This window comes from Pelophylax lessonae (assembly GCF_965119305.1).
Source record: "Pelophylax lessonae genome assembly, chromosome: 2".
In the NCBI taxonomy this organism is placed as follows: Eukaryota; Metazoa; Chordata; class Amphibia; order Anura; family Ranidae; genus Pelophylax; species Pelophylax lessonae.
The window spans coordinates 466,611,806-466,637,994 of NC_138769.1; the positions used below are offsets into that span (position 1 = coordinate 466,611,806).

The following is a 26,189-nucleotide window of genomic DNA, read 5'->3' on the forward strand; positions in this document are numbered from 1 at the left end:
ATGCATTCTGCCTTGGACAGCAGCAGCCGCCAGCCATACCCACCTGGGGGACAGCAGCAGCCACCAGCCATCCGCGCCTGGGGGACAGCAGCGGCCACCAGCCTTAGTCGCCTGGGGACAGCAGCGGCCGCCAGCCTTACTCGCCTGGGGACAGCAGCGGCCGCCAGCCTTACTTGCCTGGGGACAGCAGCGGCCGCGAGCTTTTCTCGCCTGGGGACAGCAGCGGCCGCCAGCCTTACTCGCCTGGGGACAACAGCCGCCGCCAGCCTTACTCGCCTGGGGACAACAGCCGCCGCCAGCCTTACTCGCCTGGGGACAACAGCGCTGCCAGCCATACTGCCTGGGGTACGGTATGGCCTGGAGGACAGAAGCAACCAGCCATACCAGCCTGGGGAACAGCAGCAGCCACCAACAATACCAGCCTGGGGGACAGCAACAGCCACCAACCATACCCGCTTGGGGGACAGCAACAGCCACCAACTATACACGCCTGGGGGACAGCAGCAGTCACCAACTATACCCACCTGGGAGAAAGCAATGCCTGCAGGAATCCGGAGGAAAATGTGAAGATGGAGGTCAGTTTTTAATTTAAAACAGCAATGGACATATCTGTTCTCTACACCGGTACACTAGCTACACGGACCTGCCATCCTAGAGCATTAGTATGAATAAAGGACCTGGCTGTAGAGGCAGCATGCGACTGCAGTAAAGAGCAGAGATGTTGCTTCCGGTATAGCACCGGCTCCTGTCACAGGCATGATACATTCCGCTTGGGACAGCAGCAGCCACCAGCAAACCGCGCCTGGGGGAGAGCAGCAGCCCCATATACTATACCCGCCTGGGGAACAACAGCAGCCATCAGCCATATCTGCCTGGGGGACAGCAGCAGCCACCAGCCATACCCGCCTGGGGGACAGCAGCAGCCACCAGCCATACCCGCCTGGGGGACAGCAGCAGCCACCCGCTATACCAGCCACACCCGCCTGTGGGACTACAGCAGCCACCAGCCATACCTGCCTGGGGGACAGAAGCAGCCACCAGCCATACCCGCCTGGGGGACTGCAGCAGCCACCAACCATACCCGCCTGGGGAACAGCAGCAGCCACCAACCATACCCATGGGGGGAGAGCAATACCTGCAGGAATCCTGAGGAAGAAGTGAAGATGGAGGTCAGTTTTTATTTAAAATCAAACAGCAATGGGCATATCTGTTCTCTATGAAAAAACAAAAATTAAAACCCGCGCTACACAACGTGAAAATTTAAGAATAAATGGGCAGCTGCTGCAGACACTAAGAAAATCTTAGGAAAAATGATGAAAAACGAATTTATGCAGCGCTAGCTCAAATAAAGTGTAAAGTGCTGTGGTATAAATACAATATTCAATATTTTATAAAGTACACACTGTATGATCAAATATAAAAAAGTGCTATGTGCTAAAAAAATCTCTAAGCAATAACAAATAAATATATAGGTAAATATATTAGTGCACAATAAACAAAATAGGTGGTTAGAAATAGTCCAAATAAATATTCAGTGCTTGAAAAGAGTCCTTAAAGTGATCCAATTAAGGTGCCAAATAATTAAGGTGCTTGCAGAGTGATATGGTGCCCCTCAAGGTTCCCCACTCACCAGATTGCAGATAATAATAGACCTTCAAAATTATTGCACATTGCCCGGGATCTTTACAGGACCAGAACTTCTCCTATGTAGCCTTGGAACTTTTTGGGTCAGCTTCCGCTTCCACCGTTAAACAAAAGAATGGCCATACATGGTGAAGTAAGTATGAACAATTTTTATTCCCAAAAAAAAATGTTCAGATGGGTACTCACAAGCATAAATAGAACTCAGGCATATACAGGGAACTCGTGTGGCGCCGCTCTCGGCGTGCGGCGCCACACGAGTTCCCAGTATATGCCTGAGTTCTATTTATGCTTGTGAGTACCCATCTGAACATTTTTTTTTTGGGAATAAAAATTGTTCATACTTACTTCACCATGTATGGCCATTCTTTTGTTTAACGGTGGAAGCGGAAGCTGACCCAAAAAGTTCCAAGGCTACATAGGAGAAGTTCTGGTCCTGTAAAGATCCCGGGCAATGTGCAATAATTTTGAAGGTCTATTATTATCTGCAATCTGGTGAGTGGGGAACCTTGAGGGGCACCATATCACTCTGCAAGCACCTTAATTATTTGGCACCTTGGCACCTTAATTGGATCACTTTAAGGACTCTTTTCAAGCACTGAATATTTATTTGGACTATTTCTAACCACCTATTTTGTTTATTGTGCACTAATATATTTACCTATATATTTATTTGTTATTGCTTAGAGATTTTTTTAGCACATAGCACTTTTTTATATTTGATCATACAGTGTGTACTTTATAAAATATTGAATATTGTATTTATACCACAGCACTTTACACTTTATTTGAGCTAGCGCTGCATAAATTCGTTTTTCATCATATCTGTTCTCTACCCCGGTACACTAGCTACACAGGGCAGCTTTAAACCTGATCCACAGGTGCAAGGCAGTGCACATGCGGGTCATAGACTTCTGTTATTACCTGCGGGTTTGGTATGCTTTCAGAAAGTGCACCACACCTGCAAGATAAAATAGAATTCTATAGTAAAGTGCACCAGTGGTGGGGGTATACCCAATCGGACTGATCATAGCCCCTTTTACATGATCAGTCCGATTGGGTCAGCCCGTCTCTTATTCAGGTGGACTCAATCTGTCCCTCCATTCACTTCTTCTGGGGTGGCAGATGTAAAACAGATGTGTCCGTTTACACCCACTTACCTCCAAAAAAAAAAAACAGAAAGGGATCTATCCCCTTTCATCAGGACAGACAGGCTTTAAGGGCCCATAGAGTAAGGCAGGTCTGCTCTGCATATGCGGAATGGTCCTGTCGTCATCTCCCTGCTCCGCTCATTGTGTCCAGCAACTGGTTACCAAGTCATTTAGGTGGCTCTCGTTTGTCAAAAGGTTGGGCACTCCTGTTCTAACCCATCACCACTCTATCCAAATCTAAAAAAGTTTTAACTTTAGATACACTATAAAACATTAATCAAGGAACAAATCACTGCGGCTGAATATGTCCAATTTCAACATTAGGTTTCATATTTGACTAATACATTTTTAAGATTAAAATTCCTTTATGTACTCTACAGTCCAGTAATTTAAAAAAACATATGCCCTGGTATAAACAGTTATTGTATTGTATTACACATACACAATCACATTTTTAAACACTGAAATAACTAGTATTTTTGCTACTCGTGATTTCATGTGCTACATTCATGCAATGTGCAGTAATAATCTGAAGGATGAAACAATTGAATCACTCTACCTCTTAAACCAAATGGAGTTGGGTCACTCTTTACTTCATGGCGTTTAGTTTTTTTGTCAGGGCTGGTAGGGGAAGCTGCAGGAGGATGAAGAGGAAAAAACAGAGAAATACAGGTATTGAAGGTCTGGAGAGGATAGGGTGATCAATGTCAACAGTTACCTTTGAGTTTATCATGGGATGATTGATAGATTTCAGTTTAAAATTTGAGTAGAGTAGTCTGCAAGTCAACATCTATGCAGCTATCACTGCCACAGTATAGTCTTTATCTGCCCTATATTATTTCCCTTTTATATAGAAAGCTCAAAAGCACCTCACTTCAAAATCCACATTGGAATATAATGGCACTTAAAAAAATAAAAATAGCAACCAAATGCCATTAAACATTTTATATAATTATCTATGGAACTAGATAGCTAGGTATTTTAGAACTTGCTCAAAATTTTAAATAGATTATTGAATTCTGGGATGTAAAATTTCCATCTTAAAAAGAGGTTGTATCCTAATGACTAGAACACCAAATTACCCAATCAAATGACAACCTATTACATGGGACTGCTACAGCAGTAATTTGATGCAGCTATCAAATAGGGTGGTGAATGCAAATCACTGTGCATGTATGGAATTGGTCTATGTGTGGTAATCCCTCTTCTTTCCAAACTAGTTTTTATCCAGATTAGTTACAGATCTGTAGGATATATATATTTTATTTCACTAAACATTCAATAAACGAGTATTTGTGTAAAGTGGCACATCCACAGCGGATATAAGACATGGTTTAAGCAGCTGAACAAAGGTCAGTATGTTGAAATCCGCAAAAAAAAAAATTTTTTAAGGTTTTAATTTGTATACAGGACTAAGGAGTTTTAGGATAAAAGTTGTTCTGCACATGTATTATACACAATGTCACACTATTCTAATGAATGGAAATAGAACATGCTGGTAAATGTTTAGTAGCAAACCTTAGTGTGACAGAACACACTTCACTGTGTGTTTTGGAGGGGACTGTGCGCAAGCCTCCTACCGAAAGACTATGGGGCAGAAGATACTGGAGACCTGGGGACATGCTGGCATTGAGTTAATGTAATGTAATGCTACAGCCCTTCTCCCCCCCCCATCCCCCCCTCCTGTTTCTGTGTCTAATTGTGTGAAATCATGACACATAGACAATGGTCTGGACTGGAGACATCTCTCCGCAGGGGGTGTGTATTGAGAGACTGCCTGTTTACCATAAGCTCATTAGGTTATCTGTAGCCTGTTTCAATGTACAAATGTTCAGTTCCCATTGGTTGTTCCTTGTCCCCTTCCCCCCTTTGGAAAGGCTAAGGGGAGTGTCCCTAACTGTGTGTAAAACTGTATGTCTTGGAATTTAATAAAGGTTTTAAGCTCTGCATGTTGAACCCTCAACACCTGTGTGGATTGTCTCGTGATTGAGGGGTTAAGGACTGGGTATGGCTTCTCCGCAGGCTGTGGGTGCGTTTGGAGGACAGGAGACACAGGTCCAGCGGATGTGCCCACCTGGGGTACTAAGATCTGTTACACTTACTATTCCACATTTTGTATTCACACTATTATTGTATTTATTTGACTTATTGTAATAGCGGAGTCAATAAAAAAGTGCAAATGTTGCACAAGCAGTTCAAGCAAGGAATGTATATTTGTTAATACATTGTAGACTAGTCTATACTCAACCCTTTTATGCAGAATTTAGAGGCTTAATGAAAAGAAGTTATTTAGCAGTGCTTGTTTCTACAATGCTGATACAGCTTGGTCTTTTATTGGCAAGTAGTAAAAGCACAAGCAGGAAAACAGGTCAAACACTAAAATCTTTACCGGATTGCAGTAACCTATTAGAGTTTAAGAGGTTTCTGATAGGGACTGAAAACTGGTGCTTTTAATTGCTTTCTGCTAAAATCAACATGGCAGAATATCATTCCAATAAAACTCAGAGGCAGCAAGTTAGAACACAATTTTTAATGGTGAAGTTGTTAGCAAAAGAAACATAATTCATATTAGTGGATTACTAATACATATACCAAGAATGGTTAGAAGAAAGACCATTTTGCACAGGATCAGTATTAGTAGAAAAATAATAAAATTAACTGGTCTTTCTCGGTTTCTATACTATGAACCTTTCGTGTCACTATATTCTTGTTGTGGTCAGATAATTTGAACTGTTGACATGAAAAATATCAGTGTTGTACATAGCAACGAATCAGGTATACTTCCAAAGCATGTTAATAATTGAAAACTGACTTGTTGCTAAATACTGCACTGACAATTTACTTCCTTGGCTTTAATCCACAAAAGAATGATCTAGGAGGTGAAGAAACTTGGCCTATTGACTCATCTAATGTGTAATGGACAACATGTCCTGGAGTTTTCCATAATGACTCCACTGTTTTACTAAATACTGTGCAACTGGCCCAAAAATACATAGCATCTTCACTGTTTGTTTTACCCAAAACAAATCAACTTCCTCTTTTCATGCTGAAATTAGATTTTTTTGCTTTGGACAACACAAACATTTTCTATTCTAATGATCTAGGTACTATTGTTTTCTTTAAGTAACAACATTCGGTCTGTGCAAACTCTACATTGTGTGACAGTTAGGTAACAAATACTGAAATATCATATAAAAGGGTAATTGCATTGTTATCAACTGCATGGGATGGTTATTCATGTATAGGCATTTCTAGAGCTAGTCCCCCATCATGTTGTAAAATCCCTGAATTCTTAAAGTATCCTTCCGTCTTCCTAAGAAAAGGGAATATCCTTTTGTTTCAATATCTATATGTCTCCTGAATCTGGTTAAAATAATCATGAGAGTCCGGCAAAAAGCACAAGACAAAATCAGAGCAGTTATACTCTCAACTCTTCTATCTTCTGGTCTACAGCTACCCAGATGTTCAACATGGCTAAAAACCCTTACATATACTCCATGTAGTGACATAGTCACTTTTGGCCAATCTTGCTGATGCTATGTATTTGTGTCTGAGATTAAAGCAAATGCAGATGAGAGAAATTGGATGAGAATACGGTTAGTGCGAAGTATTGGCAGGCGTTAGGTTACCTTTCTGAGTTTTGAGGTTAGGGAAACCCTGCAAAGTGAAGCGCTTTTTTGAAACTGCAGAGGATTCTGAGGTAGGGCTAGTAACTGTGCCATCTAGAAACAAGAAAGACACAGGAGACAAAAGAAATAGACCTGTGTGGGACACATACATGCATACAGTGCAGCAGAGAAGGAAGAATACAAGAAGCACCAGCACACCTATGAAGATAGTAGGTCCATATGTATATGCATTGTCATACTGGCACTTTCCACCTAAACTGTCATTTCTCAAATTTTTCTAAATGGTAGGATCCTCAAGGCACAGAAATTCAACTTACCTTTACTTTTCTCGAGGTACTTTGGTAATGTCACTATAGTAGAGTCGGGATTTATTAAGGGCTCAGTTTTTCTTTCTTCCAGCTTTTTAATCTTTCCCGATTTACTTCTCAGAGGACTGAAATCAAAGATTATAAAGAAACACTTGTCTCAGAAGTCATGTCAAAATATCATTTGCAAAACACATACCACCAAATATATAAATGATTGACACAATATGGTCAGTTACCATAGAAATAGGAAACATAGGAGGAGTCCACATAACTATGAACAATTTATTTTCCTAATACATATTTATGGAAAATAACAATTGGCAGTTTTGCTAGAAACATTCTTACCATATGGTTCAAATCCCACTTTTCTCACAGTAACGAGTTATGTGCGTTGGTGTGATATGATGATGCCATTTATTTTGAATGGCACTCAGTGGAGTATCACCCAGTGTGCAAGTGTGTGTGAGGCATATGGACTCCAAGGGAAGGGGGGGGCCCGCTGTTGCCTCTCACACACTGTGCACTGATCCCCCGCATGACCGCCATGTTCTGTGCATCCCTGTACAGGCGGCTCTATTGATGTAAATTGGGAAACAGAGTTTGCATGGACACAATCACAGCTCTTGATCAGACATCTGTGTGGGTGTGGGTGCATGTCCCTGAATTCAGAACCATCTGCGTTTGGAGCTGTGCACCTGCACCCACATGGATATAAGATAAGGAGCCTGTGTCCGTGCAGCCACTGTTCTCAATTGACATGAATGGGACTGCCAGCACAGGGATGCATGGAACACCTGTGCATGTAATCATGGCCTTTACACGTGTGTACACTTTAGCATATCCCATGTAGAGGAGGCCTTAGTACAAATTTACCAGGATTTTTTTAAGCTATGTTGTGTTTGCATGTGCTAATAAAGATTCTAGTGTATTTTTAGTGAAAACAGTGATTTAATAAACATTTGCCCAACTATTGAGGGGGGGGGGGGCTAAAAATCAACTATTGTTGGTATTGTACTTGGGGACAGACTGGCATTGGAGGGATTATACTGGGAGACAGATTAGCCTGGGGCAAGGTGCAGGGGGGGGGGGGGGGGTTTACTGGGGACAGACCCATTTGGGGTGTTTATACTGGGGGACAGACTGACCTGGGGGACAGATTGCTCTCATTTTATTGTACCATATTCCTTAAGCCCCTCCCACCATTAATGCAATGTGACCACATGCACCATACAGTATGGTGCGCTACATGCACTGTATTACTCTTTTACTTGGATACCCAAAGGTGCTCCAAGTCTTTTACAACCCTAGCAGCAACCATGCCCACTCTTCACTGTGGTGCAAAAAGCACACCACATTATATTTTATCAAGCAATGGGGCCCAACTTATGATTTTGCACACAGGCCCACTGATATCATAAAAAGCCCCTGATGGCACCCCAATGCACCTGTTTTATTGCACCCTGGAATGTATGGCAACACATAGAAGTTTGTTGTCCTGTGTTGCATTACCAAAAAATGGACATGTCGTTTTCTATCTGGACATACCGGAGTGTGTTGGCAGCCCATTTAACATTAATAGAATTAATGCAAAGCACATTAACTTGCAAAATAATGTGTGTGTTTTAATGCACTGCACAAATGTAACTGGGCCCTAAAATGGAGCTATGTCTTTGCCAAATTAGACATATTTTAACATGTTTTACTTTTGCTACAATCTGTGAAAGATGCGGTCAAATGAAGGTTTTGGGAGACTACATTTAGCATAAGGTGATGTAGCAACAAGACACACTAAAAGGAATTCAAAGGTGTTGCCTTATCATACTCATACTGTATGCTTGAATGTGACAAGGCCAGGCTTCCACTAGAAAGGTGCTCTGGGAAAGCTTTAGCATTGATTTTTTTCAGTTGTCACATTCCTATAGCATCCATCTAACATTAGTGTTTCTTGACTCCCAGACATCCATTTTTTTTTTTTTTTTAATATCCATTTAGAAAAATAGAGAAAAACAGAAATGGCATGTATACAGTGTACAATATGCATCTAAAAATGTAAATACATGAATGAAATATCCGCGGACCAACAGGTTTATAAATCTCCAAAAATTAGACATATAGTAAAAAACATTGGGTTAGCGATATATAGTAGACATTGCTCAGACATCTATTTAACTTGAAGGCCTCATGCACACTGGACGTTTTTACAGCGGCTGTTTTTGGCTTCAGACTTTTTTTTTCTGCAGCCATTAAACTTCCCAGCATGTTATTCTCTGTGTCCATGTACACACAGGCTGTTATCAGCAGTTTTTGGCAGGGGCGTTTTCTGGCTGGAAAGAAAACCCCACAACTACTGGGTTTTGAGAAGAGTTTTTCATTTAAAAATGCCAAAAAACGCAGAAAAATGCAGCTATTCGGCGTGTATCAGCGTTTTTGAGCCCATGGCTTTTGTGAGAGTATAGTTTTGCTAAAAAAAGCTAAAAAATGCTACAGCTGAAAAAGGCTACTGCAAAAAAGCTGAAAAAATTGGATTTTTGTACATACCGTAAAACCTATTTCTCTGAGTGCATTGATAGACACAGCCCTCCATAAATCATAACTAGTGGGTTATTTTGCCTCCGCCAGGAGTAGGACTAGGCAGAACAAAAAACACCTGGCTACACCCATGGGCCGTCCTCAGCTGGTATATAACCCCCCCCCTCTCTGCGCTAGGTAATCAGTTTAGTAGCAAGCAGTATTAGAAGTATCAGAATTTATTTTACGGTAAATACGAAAATCCCATTTTCGCTTTCATTTATCGACGGACACAGAACTCCATAAATCATAACTAGTGGGATGTCCAAATGCAGTGCCAAAAGGAAAATGAGGGGTGGGGAAAAAAACCCAAGGCTAAACATAAGAGCCATTAACCAGGACACAGGAGCCTTAACCCCATCACAAATAAATAAAAATAAAGGTTTAATGAAAAAAACACCCCTCAAGAGGGAACAGCCCCTCTTAACAGCAGCCTGCAAACCTTTGTGGCAAAAAGAAGCTTTCACAGATGCCAAAGTACCTACCTTATAGAATTTTGTGAAGGTATGCACGGACGACCAAGTGGCCGCCTTGCAAACTTACGATATTGAAGCCTAATGACAGAAGGCCCAAGAAGCACTCAGCGCCCGAGTAGAATGCGCCGTGACAGGGAAAGGTGGAACTTGACCTTAAATGGAATAGGCCTGAGTCCCCATCTGTCTGATCCATCTGGAGATGGTAGCCTAAGTGGCCAGCCCTTTTCTTGGTCCTTCCATAACCACAAAAAGTGAGTCTGACCTCCGAAAAGACTCAGTAGCTACAAAGATTACACCCGAATCGCACAAACCACATCCAAGGTATGCACAGCAAATTCCTTGGGATGACCTCGTTTGGGACACAAGGAAGGCAACACAAAGTCCTCAACCAAATGGAAGTCAAAGACAACTTTGGGCAGGAATGATGGACAGGGACGAAGAACCACTTTATCCCTATGGACCACTAAATAGGGACTGCGACAGAATAATGCCGCCAATTCCGATACCCTGTGGGTTGAGGCAAAAGCCACCAAGAATATCACCTCCTAGGATAATGTAGGCAAGGGAATCTCCCGAATTTTCTCAAATGAAGGTTTCTGGAAAACCGAAAGTACTAAATTTAAATCCCATGGTGGCGCAAGAGACCGTACAGGTGGAGCTACATGTCGAACCACCTGAATGAAGGTACAAACTAAAGAGTGCGTGGCTAGAGGTCACTGAAAGAAGATTGCCAAGGCAGATGCCTGGCCCTTGATGGTACTCAAGGCCAACTTCTGGATACCACCAGACTCAGAACCTGTATGCAAATCGGGAGAGAGAACTGTCTGTGTGACAGCAGACGGTGAATCCTGGCCTATGGTTCCAGAAATTTGTCCAGAGGAAGGACCACCCTGGTCAGAATTAAAATCAGACCAAGGTAAATCAATTCCCTGGACAGGGATAGGGGGGACCTTGGGTAGTTCATACATCACCTGAACCTTTGCAGGATTTAAATCCGCACAAGGAGACTCAGGACCTAAAAAACCTGAAAAAGGACAAGCTTTGATTTTTCTGGTTACCCCCAAAAGAAACATTTTGCGGATCTCCTTGATGCTCACCAAAGAATTCCACCGGGTCGGATCCAGCAAAGATATCCCCCCAGCCCAATAATGGATGAGGGAAGACCTTCATGCTGAAGGAGTCTTGTCTGCTGGTCCGGGGAAGCTAGCTCTAGGCTTACCAGACCAAGGTTGCTTGGAACCTCCCGGGGAAGATTTTAAAGATCTATTTCCCCTTTTCTCCGTCCCAGAAGCATGAAAATGTTTTCTTTGGGCTGAGAAAGAGGGCCCCCGTCTGCGGCGAGGCTCCTTCCTTTTCCTTGACTGTGGCAGGAAGGTACTCTTCCCTCCCGTGATTCCCCTGATGATGCCATCCAGGATAGCCCCAAACAAGTGATCGTCTTGAAAGGGCAGATCAATGAGAGCTTTCTTAGAGGCTTGGTCTGCGGATCAATTCTTAAGCCACAGCACGCGCCTAATCACCACAGCTGGAACAGAAAGTTTGGACAGCACAGGAGCTGTATCCAAAGCTGCATCACAAAAAAACTGCATCCCGTAGACCAACTTGTCCGCCAAATCAACCTAAGCGGCGAGGACCTGCTCACCCCCCATGGAATGGAGTACCCTAGCTGTGCTAAAAAGAATGTGCACATTGTTATTGATATGTTCCCTGCTCACCTGGTGCTAGACTGAGTTGGTAGAGGAGAACTCTTGGTCTGGTCAACAGACTTGTGCTGGCTGGCTTCTGAAAACACACCAAACACACCTTTATATCAGATAAATAAAATATTTTGTGTGTAATAAAAGCTACAGAAAAAGTAAATACAGTTAAGGCAATAATAAATGAGAGATTCTAATAAATTGTGAAAAAAAATGACCGGAGCTAAATAAAGAAAACAGATAGGAAAAGACAAAAGGCAGAAAAATAGAGTAATTACCTATACAAGCTTGTAGCTGGCTGGTCAACACCTTTCTAATTTCATTTACCCAGGTAGCTTTTATTTCAGGTGTTGGAGCCTGTCAAAAATTTTAACATATGAATTATTAGGCCGACTCATTTAAATGCATCTTCCAAATATCATTATCTAAAGTCTCACGCATGGCATACAATTAAACCTAGAGAAAATATAATTTGGGATTAATTTACTAAAACTGTGGAGTGCAAAACCTGGTGCAGCTGCTCTGCATAGGAACCTTTCAGGTTTTTTTGTCAAAGCTAAATTGAACAAGTTATAGTAAGAAGATGATTGGCTACCATGCACAGCTGCACCAGATTCTGCACTCTCTAGTTTTAGAAAATCACCTCCTGTATGCATTAAGTTATATACCTTAGTACAGTGTTTCTCAACTCCGGTCCTCAGGGCACACTAACAGGCCAGATTTTAGGTATTACCTTGGGGAGATGCAGACTAGAATACTGCAATCACGGAGCAGCAAATTATATCACCTGTGATGTATTTCAGTTTTCTTGCAAACCTGGCCTGTTAGTAGGTCCCGAGGACAGGAGTTGAGAAACACTGCCTAAGTATACAAACTCCTGTCTTAAAATATTAGCACTTCCTTTATTCTTCCATATTAAGAATGCAATGTGGTCTCAAAATTAAAACAAAACTGTCATATTAAGTCCTGACACCAGCCAACCTTTTTGGGGTTCAGATAAAGCAACCACTTCTGGACCTTACGGTCTTTAACCACTTCTGGACCTGAATGTTTTCCCCCTTCATGACCAGGCCATTTTTTTTTGCGATATGGCACTGCATTAAATTAAATGACAATTGCGCGGTCATGCAACGCTGTACCCAAATAAAATTGTTGTTCTTTTTTCCCCCCCACAAATAGAGCTTTCTTTTGGTGGTATTTGATCACCTCTGTGATTTTTATTTTTTTGCACTATTACCAAAAAAAAAGAGTGACAATTCTGAAAAAAAAAAACATATTTTTTACTTTCTGCTAGATAACATTCCCAATTCCCAAAAATTAAAAAATCTATTTTTTTTCATCATTTTAAGCCAAATTGTATTCAGCTACATATTTTTGGTAAAAAAACAAAAAAAACAAAATCGCAATAAGCGTATATTTATTTGTTTGCGCAAAAGTTATCGTATCTACAAACTAGGGCAAAGATGTATGTCATTTTTATTTTTTTATTTTTTTTTTACTAGTAATGGCGGCGATCAGCGATTTTTAGTAGGACTGCAACATTGCGGCGGACAGATTGGATACCTGACATTTATGACACTTTTGGGGGGACCAGTGACATTACCACAGTAATCAGTGCTAAAAATATGCACTGTCACTATAACAATGACACTGGCAGGGAAGGGATTAACACCAGGGGCGATCAAAGAGTTAAATGTGACCCTAGGGGGTGCTTTCTAACTGTGGTGGGGGGGTGGGTTTGCTGCATGAACACAAAGACATGTGTTCCTAAATAAGAGGAACAAAGGATCCCTGTGTTCATAACTGTCAGAACAGCAGTCTGCCATGTTTACAACATAATTTTTTCATCTTTGAATCTATTAAATCCTCTGCCTTTGTGGTTTTTAACTTTGGATAGTAAAACATTTTTTTTTTCTGCCAGTAAATACCTTATACAGCCCACTTCCTCTTTCTTGTCTGGTAAAAAGCCTAGGGTAATTACATCATGCACAGCTCTCTCGCTCACTCTCATGAGAGTTTAACAGCAAGGGTGGGAGGTGGAGGGATGAGTCATAGGAAAGCCAATGAGAGCTGCAGAACTGGAGGGGGCTGGATTAGGGCGGAGATAACAGGAGACTGCAGAGATCCATGTGTATTCATCCAGAGAGGAGAAATGTGCAGGCAAGCAGTGGTGTGAATATATATATATATATATATATATATATATATATACATATACATATACACACACACACACACACACACGTGCGTGTGTGAATCCAGGAAGTGAACAGGCAGAAGCTTCAGCTGCCCACAGTTAAAATGGCTGCAGCTAGACTTAGTAGAGGGAGATTTATGCAGCATATTTGGCAAGTACAGAATCACAGTATATACATAAAATAATATGCAAAGTGTTTGGAAGGAAGCTTCAGAATGGCAAATATGTTTTTATTACACATTATGTGAGCAGACTGCAGTTCCTCTTTAAAAAGGACTTCTTACTGAAGCTGCCCAAATGGTTAAAATGGAATAAGTACTCCATATCCCAACCACTTTACAATAACCTCTGTGTCCTGGTTGTATTGTTCTGTATTTACCTTTGCATAGCTACCGAGGGCTCCCCAGTAAATGTTATGGGTCTGATATGGAGCCCAAGGACTGCAAATTGAAAGTATGGGAGTTCATACTTCTGAATCATGATTACAGGATTAATGAGCGCAGTTCATCTTTAAAAAATAAATTCATTTTTGGCAACATGTTACATGTTTCTCCGGTTTTTAGGATAGACCTTGTAACATGTTCCCAATGCTGCAGCCGCTGCCCAATGCCCGCACTCCCTGTGACAGAAGTACGGGGAGAAGTTTTCCTGTACTAGCTGTCACTATTTGAAATTAGCGTGGCCATGCGGGGCTCCACCCACATGGCCGAATCATTCATTCACATGGCTCTGTGTGTGAATGAACTACAAGCCCCGTCATCCTCTGCAGCGGTCGGCTTGTAGTTCTCAAAGAGCTGTGAAGCGCCGTGGTAGTTCATTGATTCTTTCTGTCAGATTGTATCTGCTTGCACATATGGGATGTACGTGCACACAGATACACTGACAGATCTGATGGAGACCTGCTTGGCACCAGTGATCCGCTGATCGCTATTGCAATGCTTTACAGGCTCAAAAATAAATAAATAAATAATAAATGCACTTTTTTTTTACTTGCAAAAAAAAGTGCATTTTTATTTTTTTCTAAAAAGCGAACATATCCTTTAATGTTCCTAATGAAGCATTAGCAACAGAAAGCAAATTAACATTACCTGAACAATGTAAACTTCTTCTCTTAAATTGTAAGAGATTTCAAATTTTTTGTTGTCCCCTTTTACATACTCGGTTATTCCAACATTTGCCATCTAGTAAACAAGAAAGAAAGTTGAATTGTTTTAGTAATCACATAGATAGCTAGATAGATAGATAACTACATGCAGAAACGTTCATGCTTTCCAAAGAAGTAAATAAAGATGACCTTTGGCATTATAAATTATATTATATCTCAATTTAACTTCTATTTGACTTGCTTGCCAATGTAATGTATTTTTTTGGCAACCTTGAAAAAAATACAAGAATAAATCTTTTTTATCGAGTTTGCTTAAACATGTTCATTATAAAAAGTTTACAGTTCAAGATAACATAAAATACCGTATTTTCCGGCGTATAAGACGACTGGGCGTATAAGACGACCCCCCTATTACATGATCTACCGGTAATACTTATACTTAGGTTATCTTGGAAATATTATACTCGGCGTATAAGACGACCCCCCATTTTTGGGGGATTTTTTTGAGGTTCAAAGGTAGTCTTATACGCCAGAAAATACAGTAAATAATTCAGTTTAAGCTACACTGATAGGCTACCCTTCTAATGCATTAGCATTCTTTCAATTCTTTACTAACTAAAGGCAAATACATTGTGTGTTTTGTAAGTGCAGTTGCACTCTGAAGGGTATTTGCTCTAGAGCTAAGTAAATGAGGTAAAGCTTCACTTTGCAAAGAATACCCAATCATGTGCAAGGAAAATAAAATAAAAAACAACATTTTTGCTGGCAACAGAGCTTCCCTCATTCACTAAGCTCCAAAGCAAATGCCCACGCAGCGTGTGACTGCAATTGCAAAGTGCACAGTATTTTTACCTTTAGTAATGTCCTTATCATTTGTAACCCCATCCCATGCACGACTAAGACTTCTCTGGAGCTACTGCCATGTTCTAGAATTCAATTCTTCGCCCTGTTATATTATCATCCTACTCCATACTCCAACCTAGGTAAATAAACCCCTTCACCTAAAGCCACACCATCTCATTGCCTGCATGGTCTACCTTTTCTCCCACTGTGTCTCCTCTCACTCATCCCATGCACAACTAAAACTTCTCTGGAGCTACTGCCATGTTCTAGAATTCAATTCTTCACCCTGTTATATTCTCATCCTACTCCATACACCAACCTAGGTAAATAAACCCCTTCACCTAAAGCCACAGCCATCTCATTGCCTGCATGGTCTACCTTTTCTCCCACTGTGTCTCCTCTCACTCATCCCATGCACAACTAAGACTTCTCTGGAGCTACTGCCATGTTCTAGAATTCAATTCTTCACCCTGTTATATTTTCATCCTACTCTATACACCAACCTAGGTAAATAAACCGCTTCACCTAAAGCCAAAGCCATCTCATTGCCTGCATGGTCTACCTTTTCTGCCACTGTGTCTCCTCTCACTCATCCCATGCACAACTAAGACTTCTCTGGAGCTACTGCCATGTTCTAGAATTCAATTCTTCACCCTGTTATATTATCATCCTACTCCATACACCAACCTAGGTAAATAAACACCTTCACCTAAAGCCACAGCCATCTCATTGCCTGCATGGTCTACCTTTTCTCCCACTGTGTCTCCTCTCACTCATCCCATGCACAACTAAGACTTCTCTGGAGCTACTGCCATGTTCTAGAATTCAATTCTTCACCCTGTTATATTATCATCCTACTCCATACACCAACCTAGGTAAATAAACCCCTTCACCTAAAGCCACAGCCATCTCATTGCCTGCATGGTCTACCTTTTCTCCCACTGTGTCTCCTCTCACTCATCCCATGCACAACTAAGACTTCTCTGGAGCTACTGCCATATTCTAGAATTCAATTCTTCGCCCTGTTATATTATCATCCTACTCCATACACCAACCTAGGTAAATAAACCGCTTCACCTAAAGCCACAGCCATCTCATTGACTACATGGTCTACCTTTTCTCCCACTGTGTCACCTACTTATTTATTTTTGCCTGGGGTCTGTAGTTCACATCTTTTTATAATTATATCACTATGCTTCTACTATGTTAGCACTTTGAAAATAAAGAATAGTAATATTGCTATTTTAAAAATCGAAATGTGCCCCGCTTAGAGAAACAATGACTTGGGCTACTTACCAAAATATTTGCCTATGACATACAAGCATTTATTAAAATACTCATATTTTATAATAGATGTATACTAAAATAGTTCTTACCCTTTCTAATCATCACTATAAACATACTCATCTGATGTGTTACAGCTTTACAGGGTGCAGAGAAAGTAGACTTACATTTAAGGAATGTTTGAAGCTATAAGAGGGGGCCTTCTCATAGCCCTCCCCATTCTCTTCCCTCTTCTTGCAGAACAGCACAGCCTTCTCATGCAGAAACAAGTGTCTCTGCATTGGCTTAAACCTTGCCAGGTCCTTTACTTTGGAATGACCTTTTTTATGCTCAGTCCAGACACTGAAAGAGCCTTGCATCAAAAGTTTCCCAAGATCATTCAAATTTCCCTGGAATAAACATTGGGTATTGATGATTATTTACCAAGGAAAACATACATTTGTAACATTTTAAGTTAATATAAATGCAAATTACCTAGATGGACTAAAATGAAGATAGAAAGAAAAGAGTCAAACCTGCCCCACATGCTACTTTACATTTCCTTTGAAAGATAATAAAGAAATTGAAATATAGGATATGCTTTGTTTTTCCTTTCAACTAGGGGCCATTGAACTATGAAGAGCAGTAAAGTAATCTTTAGGACCAAAAAGAGACACCACTCTCCCTTTTGCTCAAAAAGGCAATTCTATCTAGACTAGAGGATCTGGGGAAAAAAAAGATAGAAAAGTAAGAGAAAAATGAGAGAAGAGGGAACAGGGAAAAAAGAGGGTGAAGAGAGAAATAAAAAGGGGGGGGGTGACTATCTCTGTCCCGGAGGTTTACTAGGGTATATTGACGCAGTCCTAGGAAACGCACAGATGGTTGTACTAATGGGAAGTAATCTTACCAGGGCTGCCAGGTACGTAAAAATGTATCGCGTGTGTCAATATCGCGTCAGTTTCTCATTCACCAGGGTACCGTGCACCCGACTTTTCACCTCGTTAAGTAACATAGTTTTAAAGGTGGAGTTTGCTTTTAAATCTCCTTGCTGCTGAGAGATTAAGCTGATTGTTGACAGTTATCTCATTGGAAGTGGCTAGTGGCTATGCAAGTGGCTAGTGTAGGGACAGGTGTAGGGACAGGTTCCCCATCTGGCATGGACAGTGCTTGAACTAAGGAAAGGTTCTGGAGGCCTAGGGATGGTGCAAGTCCACCCTGTTTCAGGAAGCCTTCCTTTTGAGTGTGGAACGACCAGGCTGTATTCCGCTCCTCCCTGCAGATGCTGTCGGCATCTTCCAAGTCTACAGACCACAGTTACAGTTCATTAGTGGCTCCGGACGGGCATGCGTAGCAGCCGGGAGTAATTAAGTTGTGTTGGACCTTTCTACAATATACTGCACGTTGCTCACAATCTGGTTGCTTTTGAAGGCTTTTTTTCTGTTTTTGATCTACTGCTGTGTTTTAAGTGCACAACTGACTGAATTCTGGAAGTTTATGAAACGTGTGTGAAGTACATTGCTTAGCTTCTGATGATTACATTTGCAATTCCTTGCTGATGAAAATAGTGAATGGCCAGCTTTAGGCTGTTCCATGGCAAAAAGTGCTCTTTCTCCTACAACACTGACACTGATCAGGTGGTAATGAAAGCAGACCATCCCATTCTCACTGAAAGAAATGACATGATCAGGCAGAAATCTGCAATAAAGTTTGCTAAAATCTTCACAATGTATACAGGGTACCAGGTGGGGATTATTTAACTTTACCTATGCCTAAAATACCTAAAACTGCAGTGAAAAGTTAAAGTGGTTGTAAACCAAGTCTAATGTTTGTACCTATAGGTAAGCCTATAATAAGGCTTACCTAAAGGTACTGTAAATATCTCCTTAACTTGCACCATTTAGGAGATATTTACTGTATACTGCGCCGATGACGTAATTGGACGTCGACGATGACGTAATGCGATCTGAAGCAATAGTCGCCCGTGCCGTTTCTTCAGAGTCCTGTGCGGTGACCGGCGGCTCCCATGCGCATGCGCGGGAGTGACGTCACACGGCTCTGGCCAGTAGCACAGCTGGAGTCCGCAGACCCAGAAAAAAGGCTGGCGAAGATGGATGCAACGAGGGCGACGAAGGCTTCGTTTGGAGGGAAGTGTCACATAATGTGTTACTGGCGCATTATGCCTTTACTTTCCAGGTAAGAAAAAAAAAAAGTCTTTACTTCCTCTTTAAGGTTATAAAGTTTGTTTAACCAAATGAGTAATTGTAACAAGTAACCACTTGCCTCATAACCAGTGATGGCTATCTGGTGCATGGAGTCATTGACAGCCTTGAGTATACCAAGAATAGAAGCCAATGCTTCCTGCAGATCTTCAGCTCCTTCACAGTTCTTACTATACTTCAGCATTTCCTGAATAAAAAAAGGTTTCTATTGTTTATTATATGCCAAATCATAGAAACTATTTTTGTGCAAATCAGTCATCAGATTGTCATTTTTGGTAAACAAACAAGTGACCTGATCTGATAGACAGTATAAGACAGAATATTTTCAGACAAGCATTTTGTGCTGTGCTTTTTGCTTAGAAAAATCAGTAGGCTTTGCAATGCAGAAGTAATAGGATACCTTTTTTTGAGATACATTTTAAAAATGTTATTAAACTTTAATTTTAGAAATAAATTACATATTACAAATTACATGTTAAAATGAAATACTTCCTTAACTTAAAAAAAAAAGAAGTAATCATTTGTTACATATTTTTTCTTACGAAAATGACAGACATATTGTGGGTTTGCTTCAGTAACATCTACCTTCAATAAAAGCTGGTACTTTGTTATCCTCTGTACAGGCTTTAGTAAATAAGAGTCCAGACTAAGCTTGTGATCGAGCTTCCTCTGGCATTCCTGCAACCACAAACAAAAAAAAAAACACTAATATTAGGTTGTGCCTTCAGTATAAATCTGATTTAGAAGGCTAAAGTACTTAATGGTAACCTGGAAAAAAGTTGCATCTGAACACTGGCGCCACAGACTCTCTGACCTGGGCTTGTTCTGGCAGTACTTCTCATATATCTGGAAATCTTCCATCTGCATTGGGGAAAACAGTGCATTATTGGTAAAATTAAATATTTTAGCGGTTTACACAATTCCATGCTTGTGTTCAAGATGAAACCTCTGTATAACGTCAGTTGTTGGTTTCCATCACACTAGAAATGTTCTTTAAGGCTTGGTTCACACATATGCAAATTGGATGTGAGTTTCCCCGCATCCAATTCACATGACAGGCAAGTGTGACCGTCTCTCAAATGTTTTTTTGTTCATGGCTGCCTTGCTAAAGCATTAGTTTCAATGTTCTCTGGGTTTCTAACCTGGAAAAACTATAGAGATAAGTAGTTCTGATACTCATTTACAGCATACTTTTTTCTGGGTATGTGACACAAAAGTACTGAATTTAGACACAGCTAAGCATCTAGCATTTTCAAAAGGAGGCCAATAATAGCACTCAGTCCCCATACAGCTTTCATCAGTCATTTTGACCAGTTGCCAACCGCCTCCTGTAGATTTTCTGCTACATTGCGGCCACTGTGTGCAGAATCATGTATACATACGTAATTCTGCATTTTTGGGTAGGGGGCTTGTGCACACGCGCCCGCCTGACTGTACTGTGATTTATCATCACTGCCACCTGGTGATCAGCTCTGAACTTTACCGAACACATCTCTGTGAATGTAAACACAGGGCTGTGTTCAGTGACAGGGGATCCCATAGATTGCTAAGCAGGGAATGAAAACAACTAGATCTCCAGTAAAAGTAGCACAGAGTATAAACATAAACACTTATTAGGCACACTTTTAACCCCTTGATCTACCTAGATGTTACCCCCTTCCTGACCAGTGTCATCAGTACAGTGACAATGCATTATTAGCACTGATCACTGTAATAATTTTGCTGGTGATGTCAATGGCAGTTAGTTTCCTCCCAGCGTCATTTAGTGTCAGAAAGCCTGCCGCATTATCACAGTCTCGTTATAAGTCCCTGATTGCCGCCTTTACTAGTAAAAAAAACAAAATGGATAAATAAAAATTCCAGTAAATACCCACAGTTGGTAGGTGCTATAACTTTCACAAAAAAGAACCAATATATACTTGTAGCACCCTACAAGGTAGGTGCTAGATAAAGCATAGTGGGCCTTGGCTGCCTAACAGCAGGGCCATGATTTCCAGCTGGGCTGTCATGTTTCCCAGGTGTGGCTGTTGAGACTGGGGAGTCTCCCCACTGTGCTCCATGAGTGGAGGAAACCCAGCCAATGTCACACTCAGGCCTGTATCTACCCCAGAAAGACAGACAGAATCTGCCGCACAGCATTCTAGAAGTGGGTATAAGTTTGAGGGGAGCACATGATGCAGCATTTTTGGCAGGAAGCAGAGTCCCAGGAGGGAGAGTACGGCTGTCTCTCCTCCTGTCAGAGGAATCAGGTGTCCCAGGCGGCTTGCCTGAGAGGACAGAAGGCAGAGCTGAGCTGCAGATAGGATCTGGTGCGGAGGACCAGCGGAGAGAGAGGGGTCCAGTTTCAGGAAAGCATTCCCAGTTCGTGAGTACTGCAAACTGCCCCTGGGGGTCTTCCTAGTGAGAGGGGACCACTCCGGGGAAGGTCCTGGGGATCCAGGAGCTAGCTAGCCGGTGCAGGAGCAAGAGTAAAGGGGGTGCCAGCGTTGACCCTGAAGAGAAACAGAGAGTGTGCATAGTAAGAGGACCCTGAAGTGTAGAGGGGGTGCCTAGTGAGAGGACCCTGAAGTGTAGAGGGGGTGCCTAGTGAGAGGACCCTGAAGTGTAGAGGGGGTGCCTAGTGAGAGGACCCTGAAGTACAGAGGGGGCGCCAGCGGTTGGGCCCTGAAGTGTTAAAGTGTACAGTGTGCAGTGTGCAGTGTTGAGATTTGCAGCAGCTGAAGCAGTATACAGAGGCTACTTCAGTCAGCCAGGACTGGAGGGAGCAGTGTTCAGGACTTTTGAGCTACCCAGAGTGTCAGAAGTCAAGTTCAAGTACAGTTCAGCAAGTCAGTGTTTTTCAAGCGCCAGCAAGCGTTGGTCGGCATCCAGCCGTCGTCAAGACAGCGCTGAAAGGCATTTTTTCTTCAAAGTGTCCCATTTGTACCTAGTTGAGCCAGAGGAGTATCCCACTAATTCCCTTCTCCCATCCCCTTTATCAAATAAACAAAACAAACCAAACATGCCTGGAATGGTCTTTGACTTCAATCTCACACTTGGGTATTCAGCTTAAAGGGGCTGCTGGCATTTCCAGTAACAAGGGCAGACCCTCATCAGGCCAAATGCCTGGAAATCCTGCTACATACTTATTGGGATTTTTACCAAAGACATGTAGCAAAATACATTTTGGTCAAAATGTATTAAAGAGATTTTATTTTTTATTTTTTTATTTTTTTTATTGGATATGTTTTATAGCAGAAAGTAAAAATATGTTTGTTTTTTTAAACGTCAGTATTTTTTAGTTTATATAATAAAAAAACCCAGAGGAGATCAAATACCACCAAAAGAAAGCTCTATTTGTGTGAAAAAAAGGATATAAATTATGTTTCAGTACAGCATTGCATGACCATGTAATCGGCAGTTAAAGTATTGCAGTGCCGCAGCAAAAAAATGGCCTGATCATGAAGGGGGTAAAACCTTTCGGAGCTGAACTGGTTAAATACACAAACATCCTCATTTTCTTTCATATTTCTTTGAGGAAATTAAAATGTTCACTTTGCCTCGAATGTCGAATTATTTATTCCAGGTCACAAATACTAATTTGTAAATAACTTGTGATTTACAAGTGTCCATATTAAAGTCATCTGTAAGTGAAATGCTTACCCTTTCCAGAAAACATCTTCCTACTAGTTCCGGATAGTCAATGTAATTTTCCAATTCTCTCAAAAATATCCTAACAAGAACATGCAAAGTCAGTACTGGAAAACCATTAAAAGGTTCATACATACTTCTTTTGCCTAAAAATTAGTAAATGGTCATAATAATAATGGTTCAAATTTGGTATTTATTTAGAAACAAATAATACATTCTGGATATCTGATAATCAGAATGCAATGTTCATTGAAACTTTTAAAGTGGAAAACATACATAGTCAACATGTATTTGAAGTGACAAAATTTACCCAAATTCTAAGTCATATAAAATTATTTCTAGTAGTAGCACTTTACAGTTTTACATGCTTCCTCTTTCTTATTTTTGGTATTGTATTAAATGTAGAAATTTGTACTCTAGCAACTTTCAGAAGCTCTCAGTGGCTCAATACATCTATTTTGTCTGTAAACTGGTAAAATATCTTCCACACTGTGCATTGTTTTAAATGAGATGGCCAGTTCAGTGGCTTACATTTGAAGGAGACTCCGCAAACCACAAAGCAGGAAGCATATATGCATATGTAGCCCGCAAATATGGGTCCTCCTATGTACATATAAAATTTGCAATTATACATAAGAAAATAGTTTTTCAAACAATAACTTTATATTTTCTACATACAATTATTAAGTGGGAGCTGATGTATTTTATTTGGCAAACCTCTGTAGACTCTATACTTTCCCTTGAACAAAGGTGCAGCAAGTGTATAACACGCTTGTGATGTATTTACTTACAATGTATTAAGCGCTCACAACGCAAGGTTAGGGTAAGGTCTAGAAAGCGTAAAGAAAACCTAGAAAAGCTAACCTGTTATGAAACTGGTAGATCTCTTCCATATTGCCAAACAAGACATCCTTCTTATTGTGAAGCATTGGAGAAAGCAGGTGCATTGCTAAGGGACTCTCCATTTCAGCAGCATAACCCTTAAGAAAAAACAAACACCACTATTCGTTAATAATGTACTCAATGGAAATGGTTTCAGAAATTTTGTTTTGCGGCCTATTAAATCATTATCCCTGTGACACAGTTATTTTTATGTGATGGTGTTTAGGAGACCATGACCTCCAAACATGTAGGAGCCTGATAAGAAGACAATAGAATCTAAAAGCAATGACTTTTTCTTGTTTTAAAGTAATTTACCTATTCACAAAAAAAAATGAAATCTTTGCTTTAAATCCAGCTTGTACGTGCATACACCAGGATACTGTAAAAAAAATGGGAGGAATCCAGCAGGGCTTGCATATAATTTCCCTAAGATAGGCAAGCTTCTGCAAAATCGACATATCCCATTTGCCAAGCTTCTATTAGATCATATTTGAGGTTGAAGTTTGGCGTGGCTGTCTGAAGGCATACAGTATAAAGAAACAAAAACAGCAATGACAAATTTGTTAGCCACACAACTTTTGCATCCTCATACTACTGCAACAGCTGCAGAGATAACAAGGCTTCTGTAGTTGCAATAGGGCAGGCAGAGGCAATTCAATATCTCCAAGGAAGTGGCTAATCAATATACCCAAGGAAGTGGCTAATCAATATCCCCAAGGAAGTGGCTAATCAATATCCCCAAGGAAGTGGCTAATCAATATCCCCAAGGAAATGGCTATGCAACATATCTCCCTGCAGAATCAACAGGTATTTACAGTAGGTTACAGGAACAATAAGACAAAAAAAGATACAGCCGGTTTATTGATATTTGCAGCCAAAATCAAATTTGAGATTTTAGAACACGGTTTTACTTTATTTAAATGACTGCGATATCCTTGCATTAACAAGTTTAGTTTTATTAATTTTGTTAGATTGCAAACAGTTTTTTGCGTTATACCTCAAGAACAGAGAGAAGTTCTTCAACGTAAACTCTTTCTGTCTCAATGAGTTCATTCATGACATGCCTGGAAACAAAATAACCAGATCAGCATCTAGACCAAGAATGATCACAAAGAATTATTATGATACACGCATTCAAGGAAAAAAAGTTTCATTCTAGCTGTAAAATATGAGAATTCATGTGTTTGTACTCTTTAAACTTTCATCTTTAAAGTGGAACACTAAACATATAGTATATACAAAGTATTCAGTAAAAGTATGGATTCATCTGAATGCTCATTCTATATTAACTTCTTCTAACCCCCAACATGGCCTGAGATTGGGAGTGCCAGTACAGTGCTACTACACTAGCATTTGTCAGGTACAGAGAGCTGAAGGGGAGGTAGAACACAGGTAGGACCGCACAAGTATGGTGTTGCTCACTTATAGACCAATTAGCAAGCTGCAGGCAAGATGTAACATAGGGAGCTACTGATTTGCAGACTTTCAGTAGTGACGTCAGATATAAATATATCACATTACAAAGACTTTGGTAGCGTTTTCTCCATTCTACCTCAATAAATGGCCAAGGCATGGTGTGCATGGTCCCTGAACACTGTCAAGTGCCTGTGCTTACTTAATAGCACTTTCCTACCTACAGATATCACACTGTCTAACCATCCCAGGCTGCTGACACTGTCTTCCTCTCCCAAATCAGCTGCCCATCGACCCCTGCCAACTCTAAGGTGTTTCCTCCTTCATCCTTTGCAATATACCATCACAATATTGTGTGCGAAGTCTGAGCACAATTCTAAGTTAACTAAAGTTCTATTGTCTATGTAGTGCAGCCAATTAGGGAGCAATGAAATGATACACTTACTCAACAGCTTTTAACATAAGCATTCTTTTTTAGATGCAGAAACTATTATATAAAAATCAATATTCTGAAATGCTTGAATGCATCATCACAACAGTTACAATCAGAATAATATGGATATGCCAGAGCTCTAAGGATCCTATAAAAACTCAAATAGGTTTAGCCTCGATGAGTAATTGCTGTCAATCCATATTGTTTTCATCATACTAGAGCACGCATTATAATGTACCTTCTTAAAACAGCCAGATTTTCTTCATCTTCCATCACTGAACAACTCCTGACTGGACCATCCACCTCACTCTACAAAAAAAAAAATGAAACATTGACATGCTGAAGATATAATTTTAGCTGCTTGCAATGTTTTTAAACAATGGCAACAAAAAAAGTTTCAAGAAAAAAGGGGTATAAGGTTTAAAATGTTGCTTACCTTTGTTTTCCGGTAGTTCATCCTTCTTTGAAGAACATTTTCAGGACTACCTCTGAGCTCTGAAGCCCTTTGAAGAACTGGATGTTGATACAAAATACTGTTGTTAAGAGAATTTTGAAATTGCTTATTTTTAGTATCTACGTTATATTCTATGTTCTATATCTATGTTATAACCAAAAACGTAAAAGTATTTTTTTGGGATTTTATATGATAGACCAACACAAAGTGGCACATAATTGTGAAGTGGAAGGAAAATTTTAAATGTTTTTCAAATTTCTTTACAAATCAATATCTGAAA

General features: G+C 40.6%; 1 protein-coding gene across 1 annotated transcript in view; it reads right to left on the reverse strand.

Annotated features, from left to right (window-relative positions):
• The window catches only part of MCF2L (MCF.2 cell line derived transforming sequence like), a 182,801-nt gene that overhangs the window by 9,119 nt on the left and 147,493 nt on the right, over positions 1-26,189 (reverse strand). The window contains exons 14-28 of the mRNA XM_082245528.1: positions 25,892-25,968; positions 25,694-25,764; positions 24,607-24,673; positions 23,592-23,707; positions 22,740-22,809; positions 19,866-19,958; positions 19,683-19,775; positions 19,159-19,284; positions 17,067-17,288; positions 14,756-14,848; positions 11,749-11,827; positions 11,489-11,555; positions 6,739-6,854; positions 6,422-6,514; positions 3,352-3,426 (exon numbers count right to left, since the gene is read on the reverse strand). Coding sequence (XP_082101654.1) covers positions 3,352-3,426; positions 6,422-6,514; positions 6,739-6,854; positions 11,489-11,555; positions 11,749-11,827; positions 14,756-14,848; positions 17,067-17,288; positions 19,159-19,284; positions 19,683-19,775; positions 19,866-19,958; positions 22,740-22,809; positions 23,592-23,707; positions 24,607-24,673; positions 25,694-25,764; positions 25,892-25,968 — 1,458 coding nt within the window. The remainder of the gene's footprint in view (positions 1-3,351; positions 3,427-6,421; positions 6,515-6,738; positions 6,855-11,488; positions 11,556-11,748; positions 11,828-14,755; positions 14,849-17,066; positions 17,289-19,158; positions 19,285-19,682; positions 19,776-19,865; positions 19,959-22,739; positions 22,810-23,591; positions 23,708-24,606; positions 24,674-25,693; positions 25,765-25,891; positions 25,969-26,189) is intronic.